Here is a 24908-nt window from a genome sequence, read left to right on the forward strand (position 1 = left end):
GTATAAGACTGATTAACCAAACTGCTTTTTAGCAGCTTATTGAAAATTGGTACAACTTGCTATTTTCTTAATTCTGTAGTTTGATTCTCTGGAATATTGCAGTCATTTTGATGGTTTGCTGATTAAAGCAAATAATCTATGTTACATTAGGGTGTTTTGAATGAAGGTTTTGGGAGTGCAAAATTAAACACAAAAGTTTTTCTCCTTGTGACAAACCTAATGGGTCTAATTCTGCCTGAAACCGATTCATATTCTGATTCATATGTAGCAAAGAAGGTCCACTTACATTGTAGAGTGTAATTATTCTAAATGACAAGAACCCTTCTTCATTTGAGGCTATTGGATTTTTTTGGTGGTATGCTGTGACTTATTTGCTAAGCAGTCTGATAAGTTGTTCATGTTTGTTGAACTCCATCTTGGAAAATGATAAATGTAGGATGAGTCTATTCTTTGCATAGCCACATTTGCTTCTTTCAGTTGCTATAGCCTGAGGATGTAGAGAGAAGCACCTGAAAGAGAGATTTTTCAGTGTCCTTAGTTTTACACGATCTTTAAATGTATCTCCTGATAGTTTCCTGGATATCTCAGTCGCATTCAGTACCATTTTTATGGGTCTGGCTTCATTGGACACAATCCTACTTATTAAGGACTCAAAGAACCAACCTCTCTCTGCCCCCATGGCTACCAAGTAGAACTTCCCATTCAGGGGGCACATTTTTTTCCTTGTTTTCTTCCCCAAAAGCTAGGTGCATCTTATAGTCTGGAGCGTCTTATAGTCCGAAATATATGGTAATTGGATTTGTTGACATTGGATATATGAAGCAAAATGTATTATTTTATTGCAGCATAAAAGTTATACAAATGGGTGTATCCAGCCATATTGAGTATGTGCATTTCTATGAATTCATATCCGATTTGCATTAAAATTACAGATTGCAGAGGAGAAGGAAATAGGATTAAGGGATTTGTTTTTTGATTTTTTTGTATTATATAATAAGAGCTATGATGCATCAGATGAGAAAGCTAGATGTATACAGTATTCTACCATATTTTTTCCACAATGGCTAACCAGGTGTCAGTAATTACATTACAAGCAGGACATGAGTACATTAATATTTTTCATATATGTTTTGCACATACCAGAACTATTGTATACTCATTGTGACTAGTAGACTTTGGTAATTTTAACCTGTATGGATTGACCTAATCATCTCCCAAAGGCGTCCAAATTGGCAACCATCTTTGTTATTATAAACATAGAGGGATTTTTTGAATTGTTTTTGATGTGTGCAGTGCTTCAGCTTCAGTCTTCAAAAAGAGCATCAAAGCACATAAGAGATGAAAATAAGATCTGTCTGCAACATGTTTTTCTACCCACCTATTTCCCCCTAATTATGGGGAAGCTTTGGAAGGCAGCAACAAGGTGGGATCTAATAACCACACACCAAATACCAAAAAGTATTTTTTAAAAAAATACCATATCCACATTTCCACATATTGAAAAACACCTTTTGAAGATTGAACCTAAAGCATTGTACTATCATAACTGAAACTTGTATTTTTTTAGGCAGTTAAATCTAACTTGCCCTGGATGTAGAAGAGAAATTAATTACTCATATTTATATTAAAAATAGTAATTGATATTATGAATTCTGGTAAATACTACAAATTCTATATTGTTCTTCCACATGCTTAGAGCCTGAACGAGATTCTGGAATCGGCAGATGCTCCATTGGAAGTTACTGAAGGATTTATTCAGTCAATATCTCTGTCCATTCCTTGGGGCTCTTTGCTTCAAGATAACTGCGCACTTGAAGTAAAGGGCTTAGAGATGGTCTTAAAACCAAGGCCATGTCTAGGTAAGTTAAGTAAACAACAGTTGCTTGTCATTACATATTGTATAATTTTTTTGCATGTTAGAAGATAAGTGGATTAGTGTAAATGAACTAGTATCATAATACAGGTAATTCTTGCTTAATGACCTTAATTGGGACTGGCAATTCCATCACTGAGTAAACATCATGTGATTGCCCCACATCACAATAGAAGTCCTGGCAGTCCTGATCCCAGTTAAGCGAATCACCCATGGTCTTTAATAAGACATTACATGATGCCATCACATGACCTCCTGCTGGCTTCTCTGTTGACTTTGCCAGCTGAAAAGGTTGCAAATGGTGCTCACATGACCATAAGGACACTGTGATAAGTGTGAGGCCTGGAGATAAGCCACTTTTTCAGCACTGTTGTAACACTGAACTGCAATAAACAAATAGTTGTTAAGCAAGCACTACTTGTATCCACTTAATTTTTGCTAGGTGGAATATTTGAATATCAAATAGGTATGGTATCATGAGGCAATGTGTATGTTTATCCATATCTAATCAGATAATAAAGAAATAAGTATTACTGTATATAATCTCCTTGACGCGGGACAAAGGATATTGGTCAGTGTTCAAATATATACATTTTTTGGCTCAAATACGTTATTTCAAAACTATGATATCCTTTGTCTTGTAAACAAATTTTATCTTGCTTTATAAACACAGTTGTAGGCTATCGAGATGTATATAGATTCATTGTGTTTACAATTTGATATTTTAAAGAAGAGATTGGATAGCCACTTGTCTGAAATGGTATAGGGTCTCCTGCTTGAACTGGGGATTGGATTAGAAGACCACCAAGATCCCTTCCAACTCTCTGTTATTCTGTATATTATAAGCTCACATCTGATTTAAATTTTCTCCATAAAATAATAGTCTTCATACAACTTTTCTTTTGTTCAGAATCTTGACCATAACCATATAATTAGATCTGAATCCTGACTATACTACTATTAATCTTCTCATCGTTCCCACCACCCATCTCCTTCCACTTATGACTGTATGACTGTAATTTTGTTGCTTGTATCCTTGCAATTTATATTGATATTGTTTCCTGATTGCTTATTTGTACCCTATGACTATCATTAAGTGTTGTACGTTATGATTCTTGATGAACGTATCTTCCTTTATGTACACTGAAAGCATATGCACCAAGACAAATTCCTTGTGTGTCCAATCACACTTGGTCAATAAAAAATTCTATTCTATTCCTATTCTATTCTATTCTATTCTATTCTATTCTATTCTATTCTATTCTATTCTATATGGAAAACCAATCCTATTTTATAATGAGGACCCAAATTGTTGGGGACAATATAAGATTGTTGATTGGCATCTCGGAGCTGTTGGAAAAACTCTCAGAATGCTTAAGACCAAACGTATTACATTTATTGGACGTTTGTAATATAATTATCCATACTTCCATGTTCTGCTATAGAAGTCTACCATTTTGACTTCTACAGCAGAAAAATAATTTTATGTATTCCATTGATCTTGCAATATTTGGGCAGAACATTTATTCTCCATACATGTATGAAGTAAAAGCAGAGATATCCTACAATCTAATTTATTCCACAATATTCTTTCTCTAGTTTTTACTTTGCTACATTTAATGTTACTAGTGAAAAGTTTCTATGTGAATAAATATAAACTTTGAGAGGCTTCTCTTTTTGTTTACTACATAGGAAATCACTGCTGTGCAAATAGAAAGTATTAGTCAGCAATGTTTTGTTGATTGAGTTCATGATTTACTATTACTGATTCATCCTCATGATTTAATATTAATAGTGGCTGAAGTTGACTAAAAATAAAGCATGTTTGACTTCTTTTGGTAGCTTCTAGTTCAGAACCAATGTATTGGTCAAGCTTTATGACGAGTAGCATGCAGCTTGCAAAGGAATGTCTTAGTCAAAAACTGACAGACGAACAAGGAGAAGGATCCCAGCCTTTTGAAGGACTTGAGAAATTTGCTGAAACAATTGAAACAGGTACTGTTTGCTTCATAAACTGCAAAGCAAATTATCCGTTAACCAAAAACATATTTTGTTAATTAAGTCACAATAATTGTCAAATTTTAAAATGTGGCATTATTTAGTAGCATATAGGTGCTGTTATGCTGTGCTGGGACAGGTTTGCATGCATAAACCACTTTCACAATAGTTAGAAAAGGGAGGCCAGTGACAACGTTTCACATGTTCATTCAGCAGTCTCCTTTGCCCAATATTTTAGTCCTTAAATGTTTTCTACTCAGATGGTGTCTGAATTGTTACAAGAAATGCACATACCAATTGTTTTTCTTACATAGCGATTAGTGCATTGTAATCTGATTTTACTTGGGCAGGTGAGATGAAAGAATTCATTTGCCTGTATAATTAAAAGGAATAGTAGCAGCATCATTACTTCAATTTTTTTATCCCACATTTCTAGCTATCAGGTGCAAAAACAACCAGAAGCCAGGATTCAAAATAGAATTCAAAAGCACTACACATTTATTTCATGCTATCTATATGCAAGAATCTGATCTATGAACAATCAAGGCAAATTGGTACCAAATAAGAATCAAGGGACTTAAAGGGTAGCTGGACTTAACTCTCTTTTAGGGTCGTAGCAGTTCCAAACTGATGATGTGTTTAACTCCACCCTCAGGCTCAGTCTGGTCATTCCTACATCAGCCAGCGGATGCTTGGAAATAGTAGTATTTACTTAGCTAATGCAAGATTATATAGGTTTTTAAGTATTTATTTCCTTTAGGCTTAATATATTATGTGATCAATTATGATTTATAAGCTGTAGTTTATTGCTCAGTGTGATGTGTATTCGATTTGTCTTGATAATATGATTCATTCTGCCTAGTCTGAATCTAGCAGGTGTAACACTTATTTCTTATCTTGGCATTTTTACTATAGTTTTAAGAAGAGTGAAAATCAATTTTTTAGACACTGTTCTGAGAATTGAACATGTGCCAGATAATTCTAAAAGTGGAACAGCACTGGAAATTCATATTGAGAAGTAAGTAGGTTTTGTTTTTTTATTTTAAATGATGGCTGGAATAGAATCAGTATTTTATAAGAATTTAAAATAAAGGTTCTACTGTGTTCCTCAATAATTGAACTTGACATTGATTATGTCTGTAGCAATAGTGATTAGGATTTTAAACATGTAAGAAGATATAGGAATTTTGTAATTAAATTAGTGCATTAATGTTAGAGGTTAAGTTGCATATGCTTCTGTGCCCATGTGATACAGTAATGCTTTGCTAGATTTTTATGGAGATTCTCAATCATCCAAGTCATGATTGTTCTAAAGGTGCTTTTTCCAAAAGGCAAATGGACTTTGTTGGGGTTTTTTTCTTTGAAGCTATTCATGTGATATAAACAAGAAAATTGTAAATTTATATTCTATCCTTATTTCATTATTGATTTCACTGCTTACAGAATGGTGTACTGTGATGAAACTGCTGATGAATGTTCTGGAAATGTGCATCAGCCCACAGCTTTTGCTCACAAATTATTACAGCTCTTAGGTGTCTCTTTTTTCTGGGATGAATTTCCGGCATCAGCAAAATCCTCTCCAGTCTGTTCCACTACACAATTGGTAAAATTCTGTTTATTTTTTATTGTATTTCTATAGCACCAGAAATTCAAATTTCAAAATATGAATCTTGGTAGGTTATACTATAAAAGCAAAGCAGATTGAGAGCATAATATTGATTCAATAAAAGCAAAAAATAATAATATCATGATACAGATATATAAAATGCTAATGTGTTGTAGCAACCATTTATTTTGCAAATGCCCTCCACTGATCAGTCGCAAGTGTTTTTATAAGGACAGCAAAGCTGCCTTCAATGGGAGAGTTTGGTGTTATTTGGCAGACAAAATTGAAAATCATTGCCATTCCCTCTGACCTCAGAGGCATGAGAGACCATTAACAAGTGTTGACACAAAGTATGCAGTGGATGTTCAGCAGGGTTCTTCCATATGGAGAAGTCCCCAATTCCAGTTGAACTTCAGTGAAGAAGATGGCAATCTCATGACCAAAACTGCAGCTGAGTTATCATTCAGCAGAGACAGTAACCTTCCATCTATTGAGACTAGATAGCTGCTCTCCTGTCGACATCAGTATTCCAAGAACTTGTATAGTATTTGTCATGCTGGAGACTGAAAAATATACATAAATGTATACAGATAGTACTTGCTTAATATCCACTTGTTTAGTGATGCATTTGAAGTTATGATGATGCTAAAGAAGGGACACTTAGTGTCCTTGTAGTTGCAGCCGATGTAGCATCCCTGAGGTCACATGATTACTACCTGCAACTTTCACTACCAGCTTCCATGAAGCAAAGTCAGTGGAGAAATTGACAGGAAATTGCAAATGATAATCATTTGACCACCCCTACAGTTGTGTGGAATTTGTCTAACCTCTGGGACAATCGAAACTGCTGTCATAAATTGGTGTGGTTACGTGACATTGGGCTTTATGACTTTGTCACTAAGCAACAGACCTTCCTCTGCCAGTTACCATCAATAAGCAAGGGCTACCCGTATAATTGTACCTATTGTACAAATTACGTATTTAAGGCATAAGCATTCCTGCCAGTTTTCTCTCCCAATTTTCATATTTTCTCTCCCAAGCATTTGCAGTTTTGAATGTCTATTTCTGTGAAGGCTAAATTGAGCAATTGAGCATTTACCAAAATTTTGTTAAATCCATCCATACAGATTACCATGCACATTTGTTTTTAAAATATACCAGTATAGAATATTCTGAATTAAATATTCAATGTTACTTCATGGTCAGTTATAAAACCACTTTATACCAAAATCAAGTAATCCTTCTACCTTCCCAAATTGTTCACTATTATTTCAGCTTACCATTAAAGCACAGGCCTATCACCACCAACCATGTTATTATTTAAAATGCCTTTAAGATCTTTTTTTTTTTTTTAATTTGATTTATATGCCGCCCTTCTCCGGAGACTCAGGGCGGTTTACAATGCGCTAAGCAATAGCCTTCATACTTTTGTATATTTATATACAATTGTCTCTGTTTGTTAGGTTGTTGGTTAGCTTTGTATTAAAAAGAAGTGAAGTGGGAAGAGGTACTCTGAGTTGGCATTCTTCCCAAATTAGAGTTACCTTGCTACAAACTAGAGCAATAAAACAAGGAGTTTGTATAACAGTTTGGCATATGCTAATCGCAAAAGCTCCAGCTCATAATTTAAGTGGCTTATATCACATTCTAGTCAGAATATTATGCACTATTATTTATTTATCAAATTAAGCACTACCCATCTGACTATAAGTGTCTCTGAGTGGTTTATAGATAAAAATCATAGAACCATACAAAAAGATAGAATTAAATGCAAAGTACCTTGGATCCCCACACAAGTTGGCAGAGTCAAATCTTCATACTCTTCAAGAAGGCCAGGACATAGGGTGAGGACAATTGCAGAGACATTTTGCTATAAAACCATAGTTAAATTTGTAATAACAATGTTTTTATCCCGTTATTGCAGTGTATCTAGTTTTGTGCTTGTACTGAAAAATTATGTAGTTTTCTAATGGCTTGAATATATGTATTTCTGCATACAGCCAAGATGGTGTGCTTATGTATTACCTATATATTTTTATTTATGTATTTTAAAGTTAATAGAACCAAAGCTTTCACCTAGCTGGAATCCAAAAATTATGTATGAGCCACACCCTCAACTAGCACGAAACCTACCTGAAGTTTCTCCCTCAGATCCTGTGCAAATATGTAAGTTGATTGGAAGGATGGAACTGAGTCTTACATTAAAACAAAATGAAGTGCTTCCAGGAGCAAAGGTTAGTTGTTTATCATAGTCATGTTTTTTTCACCGTTGGTATATGTTATTTAAGACTTGGTATAGATATCTCTCTTTATTCTGCATTCCATTTTTCCTTGATAAAGCTTTTTTGTACATAGTTGAACTCTGTTTAGTCTACTGTGTAAAAGTGAAGGATAAGCATGTCGTAATTATTAGGCTGTTGCATGTTCATTATTTAAAATCAGTGCAGATAATCTGAAGTGTCTGTCACTAACTGCTGCATGCTTGCTGTCTAGGGTTTGATCTTTTTTTCTATTTTAAGGCAAAGAAGGACAAAAGACTCAGAAGAAATAAATACAACTAAATAAGAATACATGCAATTAAAACAGCGGTGTTTCAGTTATAGACCCAAACAAGAAGAAAAAATCAAGTTAAATTAGTACAATGTCATTTGTAACATTTTAAAATTAAATTATTTAACTAGTAGTCACCACTTGTCAAGTTTAACTCAAAGGCAAGAAACAAATACATCAAGAGCAAAACAATAATAGCTTTTCTTTGAGTTTTTGCAGAACTAAAACTTGTGTGCTTCAATATTAGATAGAGAAACTATTGGCAGCAGAAAATAGAGGAACAAAGAAATCTTTGAAATAATCGCAAATTGTCAGGTGCAAAGAATCAGGTCCATTTATAAGATTGTAACATAAAAGATTTATTCAAGGCTATACATAAGAATCTGAACAACTAAAGTGCAACACTAAATTGGTATCAGATAAGGATCAACAGAATTCAGGAGGGTTTGGACTTGGGGCACTTGTGGGAACACAGTGAGACTAAACTGATGATGTACTTAATTCCACTCCCATCCTCCTCTGTCTGCTCTTCTATACAAAGATCTTTTTAAAATATGAGAGTGGTGGAGCGGTTTTTTTGTATCTCTTTAATTAAATAAATGATACATGGAGACTTGATTTTAGTCATAGGATATAGAGTAGGTATATATAGAGTAAAATCTCCACAGTTGACCACCTCCTTAAGTTGATAGATCAATTGTATATATAGCTTTTCAAGTATATATTTCCTAGGTTTAACTTGACTTACATGTTGTAGGTGTGCGGTCCTTGGTGGTTCTGAGCTTGGTTGTTTTCTTGCAGATGTTTCATTATCCAGCTGTGCAACATCATCAGACTGATGATGTTACCTAGTTGGGTAATTAAATGTCTGCAAGAAAACAACCAAGCTCAGAGGGAATCAAGAACTTCCCAGTTCAACCCTGATCCACAAATATTCTTTTCCATTGATACCATATGTTTCAGGTGTTTAAGCATGTTTGCACACAGTAATAAAGTCTTGGAGCTCCAGCTGCTAATTTCTATGTATGTAAAAAAAAACTGTTCAGTTTAGAGATACCAAAGAATGTTTATAAACAATTAAGCTAAAACATATGAATGCTAATCAAAAATAATATGCAAGCTAGATTCCAATAAATCATTATATTTCACAGACTATCCACAGTATATTTCATAAGATAAAGAATTAAAATCAGAGATAAAAGTTCTGTTTTTGTTCAATGGCAAGATTGATAACTGAGAAAACTGGTTCTTATCAAATGTATTAAATCTTTTTTTTAAAGTTGGACGTAGATGGACAGATAGATTCCATACACCTGTTCCTGTCACCCAGACAGGTACATCTTTTATTGGATATGTTTGCAGCCATTGCCAGACCAGGTAAGTTGAAATTGTGTTGTTTAATATGATTGAAATAAAGGGAGCAGTCTGAGTTTTGCATGTTGCCACAGCTTTAAATATTTACTAGGCAACTTTTTTATGTAGTTACAAGAAGGGTAACTTTTAATGGGGAAGCATGGCTGATAATGTTATGCTATCATTGGAACAGTGGGACTGAATTATTTCAAATATAGGCTTTGAAGCTAAGGTGGGGAAAATTGTGTTTCCTGGGACTTTGGAATTAGATACCATATTTTTCTATTTTTTTGTTTGCAGAGAATCCTGGCAGAATAGAATTATCTAATAAAGACAGAAAAAATCGGCCAATGCAGCAGGAAGATGAGTATCGGATTCAGATGGAGCTCAATCGTTACTTGAGAAAAGAAACTTTGCCAGTAGGCACACAGTCTGATCTGAGTTTTTATGAAGCTGAGGCAACTAGGACTCCTTCAAGTCGTGGTGAGCAAATAACCCAAGCTTCATAGTATGGGGACATATTGCTATTTATATGGGTTTGCACATAATACTAACTTATGACTTTTAAATCATGATTTGTAGATTTGACTTTATGGAATTAAACATTGCATTTAGCCAAAATCAAACAAGCCACATAATAGTTTAGCATGAATCAGCAACTGAAGAATAGAGTTGTAAGAAATTCAACATTATTTATTTTCCTCATTTCTACTCCTCCACAATCCAGAAGGGTTGACAGCTTGCATTGAAAACTCATTAAATATCCACAATACAACCCTTGTACAATCAGCAAAACAATACCACTCAAATGGAAGTATTTTTATAAGTAAAAGCCTGAGTATCATCAGTTCATACTAAATATTTTAAAGTCATTGAATAATGTTAAATATAACATCTATTTCAAACTTCTCAGAGTGAAAGAAAAGAGCTTACAGTAAGCTAAACACTTAGACATCAGATTTAATTTTGAATATGATACATTTTTACTGTCTAACACCAGTCCCATTGTCACTCTTGTGACATAGCAAGAAACAATGAGACAAAAGTAATAACAAGCATATCTAATATTCAAATTCCACCTTTAAAATATTTGTGTTCCAACATATGATGCAAGTAGATAAGTTGTGATTTTTGAATCATGATGCCTATTTTGTTACTTGCACATTATCTCACTTGTGAAAACTGATAAGTACCTAGTGAATTTTGTTGAAATATTATTAATAATTAACCAGTGTTAAATATGTATAGTTTATTTTTATGCATTAGCTAATATACTTCTCAATTACCATGATAGACTGAGAAGTTGAGAGTGGGGAAGTTCGTGTAGAAGAAATTCCAGACAATCTTAAATTATGTGGTGGCTTTTAGGGAAATATATATGATTCAATATACAGTACATATATATTGTTTTCTTATTTCTCTCTGTGTGACATAATGTATTATTCAATGCTTGTCCTTCTTTTCTAAATTGTGGTTCTCTTCCACATAAGACATTGCCTAAACTCTGTCATAATGCTGTTTTTGAGACCTACAGCTTTGTGCTTTTCCTTAAATTGTGATTGATTTTTTTATATTGAATGTCACAAACAACATCTACTCTTTTCTTTTAGAAGAAGAGGTTTTTTTCTCAATGGCTGACATGGAGATGTCTCACAGTCTTTCTTCGTTGCCACCTCTTGGAGAACCACCAACTATGGATTTAGATCTTTCTTTAACTAGTACATATACTGCTACCCCAGCAGGATCTCCACTTGGTGCTGCAGTGGTATGTAATACTTAACTGTTTACATTTCAGTAAAGGAACTTTATGTGTTTTGGAATGATTGTGTTTGTAGAACATACTAAGCTAAATTTAGTGATAACCATGGTCAAAAGCATGCATGCCAGTTATCCAACATACAATAACATTTACTACCCCAGTATAGATCCTACCTTCCCTGGGTCTGAAACCACATTTATTGCAACAGGTTTTGTGCTAGTTAATTGTCTAGGACTAGGTTTTTAATATATGTTTGTAAATAGTAAAGTCTGTAATAACCTGATAGGCTTTGGAGCCAAAATGCATGAATTGTGGACAAGCTAATACTCACTCTGCACCAGCTCATCTGTTTCCAAAAATATTTATTTGTTTGTGTTACTACACCTTGTATGCTGTTGTATTTCTGGAGACACTGATTTTATAATAAGATTCAAAACAAATAGTACAGTTAAAAACAATGAAAATTATGTGTCACTATTCACATATAGTATAATTTTACTTCTCTCCAGATCCCTTCTGAAGAGTCATGTTTTTTATAGTTGTCCAAAAAACAACACAAAAAAAGTACCAGTAAGATGATATCTATAGGGGCATACTTTCTAAAGGAGGGGAGCCATTGCTGAGAAGACTTAAGCCCAGGTCCTTGAAGCTGGCATTCCACTAGTGAGGGGGCTCACAACAAGCTCTTTCTCCTGGATGTTACTGGACTGTCAAAACCACCTTGGAGAATGTGGTCACATATATACAGTGCCTGAGCTGTTAGAGCTGTAAAGGTATAAATCAGCACCTTGAATTGCACCCAATAGCTATCTGACAGCCATTACAACTCCCATACTAGTGGTATTACATTGGTGAACCTTGGTATGATCATAACTACAGAGATTGTGGTATATTTTGCAGCTGAAACTTTTGGATGGCATTCAAGAGCAGCTGCGCTTAACCTCATTGTTATAGTCAAGCTGTGAGGTCACACGAGCATTAATGATTGTCAATAAGTGATCTAGGAAAGACTGCAATAGGCACACAACAAGTAATTGTGCATAGGTACTTCCGGTTATGTTGCACCATCTGGAAAAACGAAAACCATGAGTTCAAATTGCAACATAGCTCCATCTTTGACTAAATTAGCTTCTCAATTCACAGCTACTCTGACTTGGTAGGATTCAGTTTAAACCAGCTGTGCCATTTAGCATCCAACAACTTTCAGCAGTAATCAGGATCTTCATCCCATTTCTTCATCAGCACTGGGTAGACATACTTAATTGGGTATCATCAGCATATTTTTACTACTTCACATTGTACTGGTGGCTAGTTCCTATGGGTTTGTGTAGAGTTCAGAAGTAGTGGGGAAGACAGTAAGCCTTCCAAGACCCATAACAGAGTGGCTGAGGGCTTGACTTCTCTCTGTTCACCATATCTGGAAATGCCCACTCATTTTTTTTTAAAATTTGATTTATATGCCGCCCTTCTCCGGAGACTGAGGGAGGCTTACAATGCGTTAAGCAATAGCCTTCATACTTTTGTATATTTATACAAAGGCAGCTTATTGCCCCCACAAACTGGGTCCTCAATTTACCTACCTTAGAAAGGATGGAAGGCTGAGTCAACCTTGAGTCTGGTGAGATTCGAACTTACAGTAATTGCAGACAGTGCTTTTCATGAATGAAAAGCACTGAAGAAAAGAGTACCCACCTTCCAGCTTTTTCAATCAATCCAGAATAATGTTATCGAAAGTCATCAAATATTGGACAGAATGGAACCATGATGGTTGTAGTCCTTATATCCAGATCTTGCAATAATCATCAGCAAAAGTGATTACCACAATCTTAAAAGAGTCCAAATAATACATTGAAAAAGAGTCCAAATAATACATTTAATCCAGGGCTCTCCATAAGTGTAGTCAAACCACCTTCTCAGCAGTCGTACCTAAAAAAATGGTTGCAGACCATTGACATTTGTCTATATTAATAATTTTTTGAATAGGGAATACTTTTGGCTCTAATGAAATTCAATTACCGTATTTTCCGGTGTATAAGACGACCCCCGACTTTTCCTGTTAAAATATAGGGTTTGGGCTATACTCGCCGTATAAGACTACCCCTCTTCCAACGCACACCAAATAAAAATTAAAAAACATCAGATTTGATTTCAATATGGTAATTTTAATTCAAATGCTTATGACATGCAGGTATTTAGCAGGAAAACTGTCACTTATAAACATAAGGCTGTTTGTCATCAAACATGTAAACATAAAACAGTGCAATTGGATTAAACTTTTCCTAATTCACTCTAAATAAATAAAATAAATAAATAAATAATTTTATTTCTATACCGCCCTTCTCCCGAAGGACTCAGGGCGGTGTACAGCCAATTTAAAAACACAACACACAACAATAATTAAAAATTAAAATAATTACATAGATTTGGCCGATTTAAAACCCCAAACATTTAAAATACCCCAATTAAAATTATTAAGTTGATAGCCCTGCCTGGCGGAACAACAGGGTCTTCAGTGCGCAACGAAACACTCGGAGGTCGGAGATCTTGCGTATTTCCGGGGGCAGTTCATTCCACAGGGCTGGGGCTCCCACAGAAAAGGCCCTCCCCCTGGGTGTCGCCAGCCGACATAACTTGGCTGATGGCACCCTGAGGAGACCCTCTCTGTGGGAGCGGACTGGTCGGTGGGAGGCTATTGGTGGCAGAAGACGGTCTCGAAGGTACCCGGGTCCTATGCCATGGAGCGCTAAAGCTGAAAGGAAGGATAAGACAATAAACCCATGGGAACTGCCATGCTGTTTATTTTCTAAGATGTCAACCAAACTGGAACTGATGATGATAGGAGGAAGATAACAAACAATAGAGAGAGAGCAAGTGCCGGGCAAATCCCTGGCACTTTACACACACACAGCACAACACAACTGGCTCACCCACAATGTAAAAGCAGCTGTGCTAGACCCAAAATGGCCCCTGCAACAAGCAGAAGCCTCACACAGCCACAAAAAGCCCAAAAAAACAACTTTCACACTTTACACACACAAAATTCCACATACAGCTTTGTGAGATTTTGTGTGTTTGTGTAGTTAGAGTGAAACACTACAGAAACACACTAAATCTCAGAAAGCTGCACAAATATTATTTTATTTTTATTTTTATATGAAAACTAAATTTAAAACTTCCTAAACTTTAAATGGCTAGGTCTAAAAAAAGAACAACTAAAAAAAACCCCAATTAACTATTTTTTTTAAAGCTCCCAAAGGGGAAAAAAACTTACCCAATAGAACAGGGGTCTCCAATCTTGGCAACTTTAAGACTTGTAGACTTCAACTCCCAGAATTCCTCAGCCAGCTTTGCTTTGTTGGCTGAGGAATTCTGGGAGTTGAAGTCCACAACTCCCTGCCTGCTTGATTGCAGGCAGGGAGATTCAGTTGCTTGCTGATGCAATGGATTGCAGGCAAGCGAAGCAAGGCAAGCGTTGCGAGACTAGCAGCTAAAGTAAGCAAGCTGGACGGGGGTGAAGCGGGATTTTAAATGGCTTTTTTAAAAATGATTTTTAAATGGCTCTGACGATCCAAGCTGAGTTGCCTGATTAGCAGGCAACTCAGCTGGGATGGTCAGAGCTTGGCTCGTCAGAGCCATTCAAGGCTCGTCAGAGCCTTTTGGGCTGGTCTGCCTGGTTACAGGAGAATGACACCTGGCGTATAAGACGACCCCCGACTTTTGAGAAGATTTTCATGTGTTAAAAAGTCATCTTATACGCCGGAAAATACGGTACTCTCCCAAAGAGGGGAGAAGCAACTCTTGAGTTCATGATGTGTGTTGATAGTCCCAACTCACAACACAGGCATTATATTACATTAGATTTGGTTTTGTTGTTGTTTTTTGTAACAGCTGAGAGGGTGGGGAACATTTCTATCACTTACTATTAATAATAAACTTACAGAGTGCTAAAATGTTATATAACGGAAGCATAATAACATTTTTCTTATTTCAATAGCAGTCAGCATGGGGAGAATTTGATCAAAATAAGCAGGAACTGCCACAGTTAAGAAGTGCATCATTTACACCTAACACTGATCATTCAGTTCCACTACGAAGGACTTGTAAGTGAAAATTGGGGAATAGCATACCTCATTATTCAAAACCAACGTAGCATATTTTTCAACACGGTGCAATAGAATCTTTTGTTTGTTTCTTTTAGTGCTGTGAATAATACCATGTATATTGTTACATATAGTTTTAGTTTAAAAATAAGGTTATGTTAGGATACTGTGTTTGAAATTGCAGTTTAAACTAGAAGTCAATATTATTCTCACCTGGTCTTCTGTGTTGTTATTGGTAGTAATCCTGGTTTGAAATCTCAATCAAGATTTCAAATATTTATAATCTAAGGTGTCACAGCAATCTATTTCTTTACCTGGTTAAGAGACTTACTGATATAGGTAGTCCTCGACTTACAACCTCAATTCAGCCCAACATTTCTGTTGCTAAGTGAGATAGTTGTTAAGTGAGTTTTGCCCATTTTATGACCTTAACAGTTGTTAAGTGAATCTGGCTTCCCCAATGACTTTGCTTGTCAGAAAGTTGTAAAAGGTAAACGTATGACTCCAGAGATACTGCAACCGTCATAAATATGAACCAGTTGCTAAGCATCTGAATTTTGATCACGTGACTATGGGGATGCTACAGTGGTCACAAGTCACTTTTTTCAGTGCCATTGTAACTTTGAATGGTTACTATATGAATGGTTGAGGACTACCTTTATTTGCATAGTTAGTATTGGATCCAAAGTAACTGCTGATTTTGGGGTATTTCAAAAGTTCGAGCTGAATATTTTATTTGGCTTTTTTATATATGAATCAGAAAATTTGGAAGTTGTATTTTCATAACTGCGTAAAAATGTTAAAAATGCAAGAATGTCACTAAGTTATGTTACTGCCACATAATATATTGCTAAATGTGAATTTGAATATGATATACCACATGCTTTTTAAAAAAAAAATTGTTTGAGTGTATTTTTATTATTGATACGCATAAATAAGGTATCTAGATGCCATCTTATTTATGTAGAGAATTGAGCCATATCTGAAATTCTGTTTACTTAAGAAAGTAAGTATATTAAATATGTAATGCAATAAAAATGTAATTAATACAAATGCTACTTTCTTATGTAAGCAGCATTTCAAATATGCCTTAACTACATAGATAAGAAGGTACCTATCTTCTGTATATATTAGTTGATTAATAATACATTACAGTAATAATATATTACAGTTGTAGCAATTTAATACTTAATGCTGATGTAGTAATTAAAAGTAGTATTAAATTGTGAAGACATACTATTGAAGATTATTTTTAAGTAGTATAATTTTTATTTCATTCCAGCTCTTCCATCCAGATCTATTTCAGTGGATGAGTCAAAACCTGAACTTCTTTTTAGACTAGTAGTGGGTGCTTTCTCGGTGTCCGTGCTCCATATTGATCCTTTACCACCACCTGAAACTTCACTAAACATTAGCCCGCTAACATCAATGGCACAGGATTTTTTTACCCAGATAGAAAAAGTTGATCCAGCTCAGATTCCCACAGAAGATTTTTTGTTGCTCCGAAAAGTATTTGCAAAGGCTTGTTCTCATGACCACCTTCGGTACATTTTTTTCTTGTTTATCTAGTAATGTAACAAACAGAGCCCAGCAGTCTATATGAATGATGATAGATTAACATTAATTTATTGTTTAGGTAATATTTAAATCGACATTAAAGCATAACAGCTTTCAAACATAAAAGAGAATCTTGTGAATAGAAATAGAGTACATTTTGAGTCCCTCCTAAAGGTAGCAAGAAAGTGGTTGCTTCAAATCCACAGTAATTTATTCCATAATATGGGCCTCACCATTGACACAGTTGAATTTGGTTTTTTATGTGAAATATATTATGATAGAACCTGTTTAAAATGCCTAGTTGATGATTTTAAAGTATGGAGACAAATTGTATAGGAGCATTTTTTAAATTTTTGTTTTTGTTTATTTGTATCCAGCCTTTATTTTTTATAAATAATTCAAGGCAGTGAACATATCCATCCTTCCTCTCCCTGTTTTCCCTACAACAACAATCCTGTGAGGTGGATTGGGCTGAGAGAGACTGGCGCAAAGTCACCCAGCTTTCATGCCTCAGGCAGGACTTGAACTCATGGTCTCACACTTTCTAACCTTGTGCCTTAACCACTAGCTCAAAACTAGCCAAATTATTCCTTCCCCTCTATTTGCAAGAAGCTCCACCATTCTCGGTCACACAGTAGGCAGTTGGATATGTTTGGGAGCTCCTAAACCTGGACTACAGAGCAAGATTTGCCATTATTATTATTATTATTTTTTTAAAAAAAACCTTGACCAATTTTTCTCTTTAGTGGCAGATAGTACTTGGAGGGGATTACCTTTTCTTGTATTTGAGATACTGTTGCATATTTTGAAAAGTTAGCAAAATAAATATTTTATTCTAGCAGTTAAAATTGTCTTTTCACAGCTTTATAACGATCAGTAAAGAGCAATTACATGCATTGCTTAATAGTTTGTTCTCTTATTTCTCATGCTAGATTTATAGGTACAGGCCTCAAAGTGTCCTATGAGCAGCGACAAAGATCAGCCTCTCATTGTTTGAATACAGACTTATCTATTGGACAGATGGAACTTCTGGAATGCCTGTTTTCTACAGACTCCCATTCCCAAATTCCTCACTATACAGAGGTAAATTATATGTATGCAGTTAATTTTAGTAGTTGAAATACACTGAGAAAAGTATGAAATTGTACGTATACTTTTACATAAATTGCTTTCAGTGGATAAATGTGTAAATGTGTAAACATGATTGCTTTATGACAATTGACTTTTTAGTAGCTAGATGTTTGGATTGGAAATACCTATTTAGAAAACATTGCGCCAGGCAGAAATCATTCTTTCCCAGTGGGGAAAACTAAGATTGTAATATAATATAAAAAGTCTACACACCCATGTTAAAAAAAATGCCAGGTTTTTGAGATATAAAAAAAATCAAGATAATCACTTCAGAATTTTTTCCACCTTTAATATATTTTTTTCCCCACTTTTAACATATAAGCATTCAATTTAAAAACATTTAAAACATATTTTCTCCAATCTCTAAGGGTGTTGCAAAAAGCAAAATCATCATCATCATCATCTTAGGGATCTAAAATCTATTAGCTTGCTCTAGATAACCTAAAAAAAGGAAGGAAAATATGAACTCTCTGGGTTGCTTGGTAAAAGATCATGTAATGAAATGAGGTGAACAATAACATTCTTATTTTTTCCCCAAATATTTTGAGCTTTGTCATTCTGATAATCTGTTGATAGAGTGGTAACTACCCAAAGAGCAGATTTATTTCCTATTTCATCATTCTATGTCTTCACCACCTCTCTAGTGTTTTAGAAGGCTGAGGTTGAAAGAAGAAAAAGAGTAAGGGGATTTCACAGTGAACATGTGGAAACCTATTCACAAAATGGTAGCCAATGTTTTTGGTTTTTCTAAGCTGTGTCTTAATTAGAATTATTACCAATTTTGTTGTCTTTCTTTTAAAGCTCCTTAGGTTTAACTCTGAAAAGCAAGAAAATAAGTTACATTCCCCCTCATGCCTTCAACTTCATTACAAACACTTGAACAACAAAGGACCTCAGGTAAAGTTGATAAAAAAATTCTCTGAGTTTTGAAATATATAAATATACATTTATGCAATTGTGTAGAAATTGTACTTTACATTTGTAATAGGTCTGTGGTGTTTTATTAACAGGGTAGCCAGGGGAGATTGAGTTCTGTTCCCCAGAAAGCAGATTTACAAATCAAGCTGAGTCCAGCATTCTGTGAATTGGATATTAGCATTGTAGACAGACTAAATTCATTGCTTCAACCACAAAAGCTAACCACAGTGGAAACTATGGCATCCCACATGTACACTTCTTACAACAAACATATTAGCCTGGTAAGTAGAAAATCATTCTGCTTTACTTGTGTACTGGTTACATTTTGATTATTTATAGAAAAATTTGGTTTGTTGGAAATTTGATGTAGTGACATTTTTGCTTTTTATTTATTCGTTTACAGTTTACAGCCATATACTGTAACTGTCCCCTAGATAACTCAGAGCAGTGAACAATAAAAAGACAGAAAACAAAAATAAATTGTGGTAAGATACAAAACAGTAAAAACTAATGTAAAAATTTTACCAAGGCAATTCAACAATAATATTAGCCAGAATTGCAAATCCTTCTGACTAAATCCCTGAGAGGAAAGCCAGGCATTATGAAAAGCATCACCCTGAAAAGGTCTTTTAATGTAGTGATTTTTACATATGAGAAGACCTGAAGGTATTTCTTTGTTGGGAACCTCCTAGAGTTCAATATAAGATGGGTGGCTATACAAAATATTTAAATAAATAAATACACAAATACAAACATTAATTTGTAATAGTAGTCCTCAACTTACGACCATAATTGAGCCTGGACTTGCATTTATAAATCAAGGCACCCAGATGACTGGATGTAATTTTCTGGCCTTTTTTGTGGTGATAGTCAAGGAAAATTCAAGATCATTAAAGAAATGCAACATTCATTAACTAAGCCCATTCATCAGCAAAATATGCTGAAAACTGACAAATAACATTGTGAAACACTTTGGCCTGTTGTAAAGCTGACCCATTTGACATGTGGTCACGTGACTGCAGGGGCCAATGATCCAATTTGACTACCTGTATACATAAACAGATACAGTAAAGTTACTAAAAATATACCCCATCTAATGGAAATTATAGATATTTGCTAGAATTCAGAGATCCATAAATCTTCAATCCAACTTTAATGTCTGGATTTCGTCATCCCTTGCCTAGGTTGAAATATGTGACGGGAAGATGTCCAGTCCTGAATGAAGGGTTAGTTTGCAAAAACTTCCATTGTGAGATTAGAAATCTCATAAACAGTTTTATATTCCAATTAAGTCCCCCCCCCCATGCTTTAAGAACAACATTTATTTTTTATTATTATGCACTGTTTTAGCACAAGGCATTTGCTGAAGTTTTTCTGGATGATTCACGTACTCCCACTAATTGCAAAGTATCGGTTCAAGTGACTGCACCAGCACTGAAGCTTTCAGTTCGCTTCCCAATACCTGACCTACGATCAGATCCAGAACGAGGACCATGGTTTAAAAAATCACTTCAGAAGGAAATTCTTCAATTAGAATTCTCAGACACAGAACTTAAAACAGAATTTATTGGAGGGCCATCTTCAGAGGAAATTCAAATAGAGCTCACTTTTAAAGAACTAACTGGTAAGATAAAGAACCAATAATAGTTTATAATAGTTGCTGCCATGAAGTACAAATGATCAGATAACAATAGCATATTTACTATTCCCTTTAAGAAGGGAAAGGGAAATAGTTTTATACATTTGGCATATAAGTGAAAATAATTATAACTTTAAATAAAGCTCTTACGTTTTTGTTGTCTTAAGACAGGGATAGGGAACTATGGCCCTTTTATGACTTGTGTACTTCAACTCCCAGAATTCTGGGAGTTAAATTCCAGAAGTCATAAAGAGGTCATAGCTCCCCACCTCTATTTTAAGAGGTCGTCTGCAACTTACAGGATAGCTACTCTTCTTTGCAATTGAGAATCATGGTTACAAAAAACTATTTTCTTGTTTCTGATAAATGTAAAGACAAAATAATTCTAAGTTTCCAGTATGATTTGTTATTGATTCACTATTGTTCATAGGAACATATGTAATTATTTTCTCTGTTTTCGTTGCAGGATCATTTGAAGAGAACAAAGACCAATCTGCTACACAGTTTTTTAAAGTTTCCAGTGGTGTTCTTGGAGAAATGGTTTCATCAGACAATTTTGACTGGCCACGGTAAAGCAAGATATTTCATCTTCTTCCTGCATTCTTAAAATGTTGATTCACTGTCAACACAATATCTGTTACATTTATTCCCTGTGTAAATCTTGGGTTTTCTACCCAAAAATCATATAATTAAAACCAAATTAATTATACTCTGACCAATTTGCAAAAACAGTTGAATGCAATTGTAACAGTTGGATATTGTATTTTTTAATTTATATTTATAAATTGGATGTGTCCCCTATTGCTGTGGAGGTGCTTTACCATACCCCCAGGTTAAACATTTCTTAAGTCAAGCATGGAACTCTATGCTTCTATGGCAATAATACAAGTGATTTGCCATTGTTTCTGCTAGAATATATTTAAATTTCCTACTTTAATTTACATCTGTGGGGTTTTCTGGTACCCTCCTATCCAATTATTAACAAGATCTGTCCCTGCTAAGCCTTTTCCAGATTTGCCAAGGTAAGTTAAGTCCCATCATCTCAATCCATCATAATTTCTCTAAGATGCTATAATCATTTAAAATAAGGGTCCCCCAACCTGTGGGCCGTGGCCCACTACCAGGCTGTAATCTGTTGGCCACTGGGCCATGTGAGTGGCTGGCCAGTGTGTGCATGCGCACCCCCCCCACTTGTGTTACCGTTGCCATGAGTGCCACACAGGTGTTACTGGTGATGCAAGCGTCGCACCCAGAAAGATTGAGGAACTCTGATTTAAAACATCAAGGATAAAAATATCATTGAGACACTTTACAAATTAGCACATCATGTTGTGAGCTTATAAAGACATTAAAAAATATGTGACATATAAAAAATCAAATGAGAACACTTCACAATACAAGGTGAAAAGGGGTGGTATAAGAAAAGGAATGAAAAAGATGTATGATGTTTCCTGCTTACCTTTCATAACAATATAATATTTAATGTTTTGGGAATTTGCTGTGTTAATTTGCTTGTTTGGAAAACAGGATTGTACTAAAAATAAACCCACTTGCTGTACACTCCATTTTGGAAAGAATGGCTCCAGAGGAAGAGGAGGAAATTGATGGTCATTTTCATGAGGAAGAAGAAGGAGGATGTCAATCCCTGAAGGAGCTGTGCGATCTTAGAAGACCAGAACCATCTCCCTTTTCCTCTCGTAGAGTAATGTTTGAGAATGAAGAGGTAGGATAAATGTTCATGTTTAGAGATCATTTATATGATTTTGGAAGTTTACATGGTGTGTTTTTTAAAGCGTATTTGTATCATAATCTCAAACTGTAGTAGCATAACAAATGAAACTAACAAAAAGAATAATGCCAAGTAAGCACAGCCTGATTTCAATTTAGGAATTTAGAATTAATTCTGTGCTGCTTCATTTACAATTATATCTTGACATTGTTGATAGTAAAATACTGGAAAACCCAGTATTTATCCATTCATCCATAACATTTCTAGGCTACAGAACAACTGTACTCAGCTTGATTCGTTTTTCTCGCCATGTACATGTATACATCCAAACTAAACACTGTTGTTTCTCCTTATCATATAATATATGTGGGTATATGCATAATTGTGTGTGCGTGTGTGTGTGTGCTTGTTCATTTGTTTTTTCATGTTTATGTAGTGTATAATGGAGGTGGAGACTCTTTGAGAGCTGTGTGCAACGAAATTTCATTTTAATGTACACGAATTAGTGTACATTCAAAGTGATAATAAAGTTATTCTAAGTCTAACTCTCACTGTGGATGGCTTTACAATCAAAAATAGAAAACAATAGAATATAAGAAAAATACAGCAATAGCTTGAAGGAAGCAGATAGAAAGAAAAACAGTCAATCCTACCTGTCTTAAATCAGCCTGATCACTGATGACGTAAAGCTTGGAGGAATAGCCAAGTTTTAAAGTTCATTTAAAGGAGAGTAGAGTGAGGGCTTTATGGATCTCCAGGGGTATGTTATTCCAGAAAACAGGTACAGCAACAGTGAAGACTCACTTCCTGGATCCAACTAGATTATACTGCTTAATTGAAGGAACCCTAAAGCAAGCTGATTCTGTTGGCTCATAAAAGGACAGGCAGACATTACTGAAGGGTAGATGATTCCTCAAATAATTAGGCTCTATGTATTGCAGGACTTTAAAAATAATCACAATCTTGAATTGTACCCAGAAGTTAATAGTAATTAGTGCAACTCACAGAACAAAGGTGTTATATAGGCATAGCTGTCCCAGAATGCCACAGCCCACACCCATAATTCAATTCCCCCCCCAATTCATAATTCAATTCCCCCCATACCCCTCCCCCTGCACATGCGCGTGCGCCCCCCCTTCGCGTTCCCCCTGCTTTTGGCACGCGAAGGCAAAAAGGTTACCTGTGGGCCCGGTAGTCCCGTTTTTTGCCCTCCCCAGGCTCCAGAGGATTTCTTGGAGCCTGGGGAGGGCGAAAACAGACTTCCCCACCCCTCAGAGGCCCTCCGGAGGCCAGAAACGCCCGTTTCCTGACTTCCAATGGGCCCGGAAAGCCCGAAAATCAGCTGGCTGGCAGGCGTATGCATGCTGGAGCTGAGCTAGGGCAATGCGTGCCCACAGGTTCAAAATGTTTTGGTAGCCCTTATCATCTCAAATCTCACATTAATTGATTGGTCTGTGTTGAAGAAACAACAAAATTGGGATAAATATTTTAACCATTTTAATTTTTAAATTGAATTAATTTTAAACAAGGTTTATTTGAAAATATGCCCATTTTTTTTCTGGAAAGAGGATATGCTAAAATTGATACTAGAGCTTGCATTCCTGTTTGTACTTCTGGTTTGATTATTTCTGTCTCTCTTTTATTTTCCCCATTTGTTTCATTTCTAGATGGTGATGCCAGGAGATGCAGTGGAGATGACTGAGTTTCAAGATAAAGCAATCAGCAATTCCCATTATGTGTTAGAACTCATGTTGCCAAACGTTTATTTAACATTACCAAACAAGAGTTTTTATGAGAAACTTTACAATAGGTAAGTATAAAATTAAAGGTCTCTGGGATCCATCAGAGACATTTTGAAATAAAAACCTGGGAAGGCAACTTTCTTCCCCTGCAGCCCGTTATGATACCTTCCACATGCTCTTCAAAATTCTTCAGCCTGCTGAGAGACATTTTCAGCAATTACAGGGAAGTGTAGGCTACTTAGTTTTTCAAAGAAAAAGCATGAGGTATTTTGGAGCACCAGCCTATAAATTGATTCCTGATTTCTGGCAAATATTTGAACCATATTCATATCTTTATTTTATTTATTTATTTATTTATTTATTTATTAGATTTCTATACCGCCCTACTCCCGAAGGACTCAGGGCGGTGCACAGCCAAACAATAAAAACACATACAATACAAAATTTTAAAAATAGAATAAAATCAAATTAAATAATTTTGGCCCCGACAAATTTAAAACCCCAAACTTTTAAAACCAATTTAAAATTGAATATATAAATACTAAAAGATATTTAAAATTTTAAAAATCTTTTATAAAAGAGGGGGAAAATTAGGCCAGGCCGGCCTGGTGAAATAGTAAGGTCTTTAAGGCGCGGCGGAAGGTGCGCAGATCCGGGATCCTCCGTATCTCTGGGGGGAGCTCGTTCCAGATAGTAGGTGCCCCCACAGAGAAGACTCTCCCCCTGGGGGCCGCCAGTCGGCATTGTTTGGCTGACGGCACCCGGAGGAGCCCCTCTCTATGGGAGCGTACCGGCCGGTGGGAGGCTATTGGTGGTAGTAGGCGGTCCCGCAAGTACCCGGGTCCTAAGCCATGGAGCGCTTTAAAGGTGGTAACCAAGACCTTGAAGCGCACCCGGAAGACCACCGGGAGCCAGTGCAGCTCGCGCAGGAGAGGTGTTACATGGGAACGCCA

General features: G+C 35.6%; 1 protein-coding gene across 2 annotated transcripts in view; it reads left to right on the plus strand.

Annotated features, from left to right (window-relative positions):
* ATG2B (autophagy related 2B) overlaps positions 1–24908 on the plus strand; it is a 60628-nt gene that overhangs the window by 7577 nt on the left and 28143 nt on the right. For both annotated transcript variants that reach the window (XM_034418422.3, XM_034418423.3), the window contains exons 2-18: positions 1697–1859; positions 3716–3868; positions 4787–4889; positions 5315–5474; positions 7532–7711; positions 9308–9404; positions 9681–9863; positions 10991–11145; positions 15134–15239; positions 16522–16783; positions 17729–17879; positions 18729–18824; positions 18938–19126; positions 20196–20469; positions 20951–21053; positions 22012–22207; positions 23881–24023. In XM_034418422.3, the coding sequence (XP_034274313.2) occupies positions 1697–1859; positions 3716–3868; positions 4787–4889; positions 5315–5474; positions 7532–7711; positions 9308–9404; positions 9681–9863; positions 10991–11145; positions 15134–15239; positions 16522–16783; positions 17729–17879; positions 18729–18824; positions 18938–19126; positions 20196–20469; positions 20951–21053; positions 22012–22207; positions 23881–24023 (2714 nt within the window). The remainder of the gene's footprint in view (positions 1–1696; positions 1860–3715; positions 3869–4786; positions 4890–5314; positions 5475–7531; positions 7712–9307; positions 9405–9680; positions 9864–10990; positions 11146–15133; positions 15240–16521; positions 16784–17728; positions 17880–18728; positions 18825–18937; positions 19127–20195; positions 20470–20950; positions 21054–22011; positions 22208–23880; positions 24024–24908) is intronic.

This window comes from Pantherophis guttatus, chromosome 1, assembly GCF_059756535.1.
Source record: "Pantherophis guttatus breed Tessera chromosome 1, ASM5975653v1, whole genome shotgun sequence".
Lineage (NCBI taxonomy): Eukaryota > Metazoa > Chordata > Lepidosauria > Squamata > Colubridae > Pantherophis > Pantherophis guttatus.